General features: G+C 32.3%; 1 protein-coding gene across 1 annotated transcript; it reads left to right on the top strand.

Moving 5' to 3' along the window:
• The first annotated feature begins 2,042 nt into the window (after nucleotides 1-2,042).
• On the top strand, nucleotides 2,043-3,649 carry LOC121258371 (basic endochitinase C-like). Its single transcript, XM_041159879.1, has 3 exons — nucleotides 2,043-2,543; nucleotides 2,679-2,829; nucleotides 3,059-3,649. Exons 1-3 carry the CDS (start codon nucleotides 2,078-2,080, stop codon nucleotides 3,477-3,479), a joined length of 1,038 nt encoding a protein of 345 aa, XP_041015813.1. The 5' UTR covers nucleotides 2,043-2,077; the 3' UTR covers nucleotides 3,480-3,649.
• The last annotated feature ends 2,407 nt before the right edge of the window (nucleotides 3,650-6,056 follow it).

Here is a 6,056-nt window from a genome sequence, read left to right as displayed (position 1 = left end):
ATATGGTTCTAGATGACAGTGCAGAGAAACAAGCCATCCAGCCACGCACGATGTTATCATTGGAAAATTGGTACCTTCTACTGCGGACACGTCACCAGGTCGTGCTCCAATCCTGTGACGAATGTGACGCGACAGTAATGAAGCGCATTCGATTAATTGCCAACGTGAACAACGAATAGAATAAATATAAATATAAATATAGATAAAAATTACTGTTAAAAATAACTATTTTATATATATAATATAGTATAATCTAAATTACATATCTCTCAAATTTAAAATAAAAAAAATTAAAAATTAAAAACAGCCATATAATAAATATAAAATATATACTATTACAATAATTTCTTCCTAACATTATTCTAACGAATATATTGCTAACTAGCAATTGATTGCTAGGTAGAGCTAGCTGTATAAGAAGAGGTGTTGGTCTCTTTGGATTAAATAAATATTTAACCTTGTTTGTACTATTATTATAATTTTTTTAAATTTAAATTTAATTTTTTTTAATTTTAAAATAATATTATTATTAAAAAATAATATTTTAATAATATTTGTTTAACTTTTATTTTTCATTTAAAATCATTTTTATCTCATCTCTGAATTCAAATTAATTCTTAAAAATTTGTTAAATTTATTTTTTAATAAAAATAACTTTACAATCTGACATTCTATATCAAGTCACATCAATTTATATATTTGCTTTTATATAATTTATTTGTAACTAAAGTATTTTTTCTATAAGTTTTATTTAAAAATTTATTAGATATTTTTAAAATATATATATGTTGTGATACTTTCAACTTATTACGTATAAAATATTATATCATTAAAATTACTTAGATAAATATTTATTTTTAACAATACCTCAGGTGATAATTTATCTGTGTCTCGTGGGAAATGACCGATATGTCATTTGCTGTAATTTCATATTTGTATTAGTAGGTGCATGCTCTGCCACGTTATTTTCTGAGCAGCGAGAACTACATACTTTTTTTAATTATATTAACGGATATTTTTCATTTTTATATATTGATTAAAGAATTTTTTTTCTCCAATTCTCTAACGTTTCGATTTAGAAAAATAGTTCAATTGAAGTTTTGTAGGAACAATATCATCAACAAAGTGATACAACATATAAATAAAGTAAAAATAAAAGGAAAAAGAAAAAGTAAATTTTTAAATTTCATTATTCCAATAACACTACAAGAAAAACAGACTTTTGTGACTGATTTATTGCAACTAAAAGACTATTCACAACTAATTTTAGTTACAAATAATCATTTCGCTGGAATTAACTAGTCACAAAAGTCTATTTTTCTTATAGTGAATTATAATTTCGAACATGTGAGGTGTATTGTCATATGTAAACAAGTTATATATGAATCATAAAAAAAGAGATCATAATTATATGTGAAAAATAAACTAAGTTTTGGGTTTTTCTAAATAATGTATAACAACAAATTATATTAAAAATCTAAGTAGTATATGAATTACATAGCTAATTATCCAGAAAAAATTAATTACTGATGTCCAAAAATTAATTTAATAATGATAAAAAAGTCCACTTAAAAAAAACTATGGAAAATGAACGCTTTTTCATTTTTGATAAGAAACTAACTGTCTTAAAAATTTTCCCAAGAGCCTCATAGCATATGATTCAATTCTCTAAAAAAAAATCTGGTTCGAAACGCCACCCCCTTTACCACCCCCCAAAAAAAAAAAAAAAAAAAAAATTTATATGAATAAAATTGTCAAAATTGAAAAAGAAGACGTGCACCGAGTGAAATCTTTTCTTCTACACGGGGAGGTGGGGGCCCCCTCGACAACCCCAGGATTCGTCCCCGTCGATGAAGTTAAGCTGATCAGGCAACCCATCTTGACCACATGATAATCGAGGAAAAAATCGATTAATCAATCATGCTCTATACATGACCAGATGATGACTCATGAGAATCGAGGAAAAAATCCACTAGCCAAGTGGTCCTGACTCCTAATAATAATAGTATATAAACCCACCATTCTCTTGCACAAAACATGTATATCGATCGCCCCATATATACCTTCAAAGATAAAAATGAACCTTGTTTCATGGATTCTCTTTTTCGCTTTCATGCTTGCTGGATCAACCTCAGCAGAACAATGCGGAATGCAAGCTGGGGGTGCTCTATGTCCGAATGGGCTATGTTGTAGCCAATGGGGGTGGTGTGGCAACACGGCTGACTACTGTGGAACTGGCTGTCAGAGCCAATGCCCTTCTCCTCCTCCTCCTCCATCTCCCATCGTCCCAACCCCACCCCCACCCCCAAGCCCTACACCCAGTGGCGACGATGTTAGCAGCATCATCACCTCGTCTCTTTTCGACAAACTGCTCCCATATAGGAATGATCCCAGATGCGAAGGTAGTACTAATGGATTCTACAGTTATGATGCTTTCCTTGCTGCTGCACGATCTTTTACTGGCTTTGGCACTACTGGTGATGTTGATACGCGTAAAAGGGAGATTGCCGCTTTCTTGGGTCAAACCTCTCATGAAACCACAGGTTGGCTATTGTGTTTAGCTAATTTGCACACAGAACTACTGATCTGTTAATGTTAATCATCATGATCATGTATATATGTTTAAGTACGTATGATCATAATCGTCACAAAATCTAACACTTTTTGTGTACGTGTAGGAGGGTGGGCAACTGCACCAGGTGGTCCATTTGCATGGGGATATTGCTTTATTACGGAAAGAAACAAACTCGACTATTGTAGTCCCAGTGCAGAATGGCCATGCGTTCCAGGCAAACAATACTATGGCCGTGGACCCATTCAACTCACTTGGTATATCTCTCTAAATCTAAACAAAGATGCTCGATCTATATATGATCACTCTGTGGCATGATATATATTAATTCTCTACTACAATATCTCTGCTTCTCGATCGGCATCATTACACTGCATGCAGCTAGTTAGCCTCATAAAGAGGGTTCATATATAAATGCCAATTATGATATAGCTAGATTAATTTGATATATATAATCCTCATTTGGATTTTTATTCAAATTTTCAGGAACTACAATTATGGGCAAGCAGGTGAAGCCCTTGGATATGATCTCCTAAATAATCCGGATCTGGTAGCGACAGACCCGATCCTATCATTCAAGACAGCCATATGGTTTTGGATGACCGCGCAAGGAAACAAGCCATCCAGCCACGATGTTATAATCGGAAAATGGGTACCTTCTGCCGCGGACATATCCGCAGGTCGACTTCCAGGCTACGGTGTCATCACCAACATAATCAACGGTGGGCTCGAATGCGGGCATGGTTACGATGATAGAGTGGCTAATAGGATCGGGTTCTATACGACTTACTGTGACGAATTTGGAGTAAGCTATGGTGACAACTTGGATTGCTATAATCAACGTTCTTTTGCCTACGGCGCTGCTATCCACATGCCTGTAAAATATTTAATAAACCATATAATGTAATTGCAGGTTGGTTTTCTTGTACGTCTAATGAGAAAGCTCCTAAAATTACATGGTTTGAGTGTAAAAGGTATTCTTCTGCCAAAAGCGAAGATTATGAATAAAATTAGAGGTGTCGTGGCTCTTCTTTGAGAAAAAATAATAAATAATAAATATAGAAGATTCATCATTATATATATATATATATATATATATATATATATATATTATGTGTGACGTGTGTCATGTGATTCACATTATTTCTTGTTTGGACTGCCAAAGATTTTTTTCGTATTATCCAGATGAAATAATATATAAAAATATATGCAAGTAAATATATCCTAAAAAGGATAAATATGAATATCTGGATAATTTTGGATGTCCTAATTGTCAACGGTTAGAGTAATGTTATATATCCGCACAATATTTTTCACAGCATATTTTATAATTATATTTCAAAATAATAATATTTTTATAAAATAGTGATGTTACTTTTATAAATTATTTTATAAAAATATCTTTCAATTTAAAACATAATTAAGTAGTGTATTATAAAAAATATTGTGTGTTTATATTTTTATGTCGTGTTAATTTCGGTTGTCCTTGTCAATTTTGGATGTCCTTGTCAACGTGAATAATGTGCTATTCGACCGATCGCTGCATATTTATGAAGATGCATGCATACAAGATAAGTTGTCCTTGTCAACGCGAATAATGTGCTATCCTGAGCTATATATTCAACCGATATATAGCTGCATATGTATTTATGAAGATGCATACGTTACAGGATGATCAGTCGTGGGAAGAGGTAAGCCGTCCAATGGCAGACCTGAAGACAGCTATAATTACTGTATGAAAATTATTTGGAATTACTCAAGTATTCTTGTAACGCAGTGAAAATATCAATTAATTCACTCAATAAATTGGTTAGTATTCAAACATGCAATTAATTTAATAATTAAACAATAATATAAAATAAATAAATTGCATAACACTAAAATTAGTATTGAAGGGAAACCCTTTAAAGAATTCTTTAAAATTAAAATCCTACGGGACAACTAAATTCAGAAAAGTCAATCTTATTATTTGAAAATCAATTACAAGTACTCAGCAATTACAAAACTTTTGCAACTTGACTCTCTTACTTGCCCAGACAAACGACCCGTTTGTTTTCTATCACGGTAGCAACTAGAATCTCTGGTGATCTTTAAATATTGCATTTCCTCCTAGAACTCTAGGGGCTGAAGTCCAATCACACGATCTTCCACGGTCGAAGCACGATCACACTCAAAGAGATATCACAAATATGAAGATTCACTAAGAAATTTTCTCACGAAAATATGCATTAAAAAGTGTTCTAGAAAATATGTAGATCTGAATCTCTACCGATGCTAACCAATATAATCTCCTAAATAAACAATCTGAACATCAATTCTAATTGATGTAGGATTCTGCTGACGGAACAAATCTGATAGGAGTTTCAGGTGCAACAGGAATCTACTGACGAGAGAACTCTGCTGACAGATTGCTAACAACCAGCGCTGAAGCTTCATCAGATAACTGCTTTAGATAACTTCTTGATAGTTCAAAATTCTTTCTACTTGATATCTTCTTTTGTAATCTTTTATCCAGATCACTTGATATCTCCTATCTTTTCGAACATTCAATCTTGATCAAAAGTCTTTTAAACCTTTATCTATTCAACTACTTATCTTCGAGTTCAAATATTCATAGATAAAGATAAAGTCAAATCTTTATCTATTAATCTATTTATCTTTGAATTTAAATATTCATAAATAAAGATAAATACAAATTACATTCATCCAATAATTCAAATAGATCCTAGTCATCTAATCGTAGCCAACAAACTTTTACATCAACATTATTAAATTTTCATCTTCTTGTTATAGCTAGTTGTCATGCCATTCAACTTTCTTAATATAAATAGAGTAATACTACATATAGTTATGGAATACGTAAGTACCGTACAATCGCTTTGAAAAATAGTGAGATCAACTATTAAAAATTATTAATTTTAATAATGAATCTTATTCCTTTTCAAAGTGACTGCACGGTACCTACATACTTACTACTGTAACTATCATTTCTCTAAAATATATAGGGTTAATTTGGGATACCGTACTCACTATTTGTATAAAAAAATGAGGTTAACTTTTATTATATTTATTAAAAATTTAATATTGTAAAAGAAATTCATTAGATAATTATAAATATTGTACGTACGTACGACTCGTCTGAGGTTTATATCTCTTTAGGAGTAAAAATCGACCCCTCCGAAACGGTTTTTAGGTAAAACTGATGCCGACCTACGCTTAAGTTTTGGGGGAGAAAACCGGCTGAAACCGGTCAATGGAGAGGAGAAACGCCAACGCCGGCCGATGCTTAATTTTTGTGGCAGCTCACGGTCGGTTCTCAGACCGAGCTTCGTCTAAGAGAGTAGAGACTATAGAGAGAGAAAGTTGCAGAGGAGAGAGAGAATGGATGAGAATTGAGACACGCGAGGAAGAAGACAAGCTGATATCGAAACGACGATGTTCTACTTATTTTTTTTAATACGTTATGAATAAAACGACGCTGTTT

The sequence above is a fragment of the Juglans microcarpa x Juglans regia genome, chromosome 3S, assembly GCF_004785595.1.
Source record: "Juglans microcarpa x Juglans regia isolate MS1-56 chromosome 3S, Jm3101_v1.0, whole genome shotgun sequence".
Classification (NCBI taxonomy): domain Eukaryota; kingdom Viridiplantae; phylum Streptophyta; class Magnoliopsida; order Fagales; family Juglandaceae; genus Juglans; species Juglans microcarpa x Juglans regia.
The sequence above is the reverse complement of the archived record's forward strand: the minus strand, read 5'-3'. Positions and strand labels throughout refer to the sequence as shown.

Coding starts and splice junctions, on each gene's coding strand:
- LOC121258371 (XM_041159879.1), top strand. CDS start 2,078: ATGAACCTTGTTTCATGGATTCTCTTTTTCGCTTTCATGCTTGCTGGA. Junction 2,544..2,678: donor AACCTCTCATGAAACCACAG/GTTGGCTATTGT, acceptor GTGTACGTGTAG/GAGGGTGGGCAACTGCACCA. Junction 2,830..3,058: donor GGACCCATTCAACTCACTTG/GTATATCTCTCT, acceptor TCAAATTTTCAG/GAACTACAATTATGGGCAAG.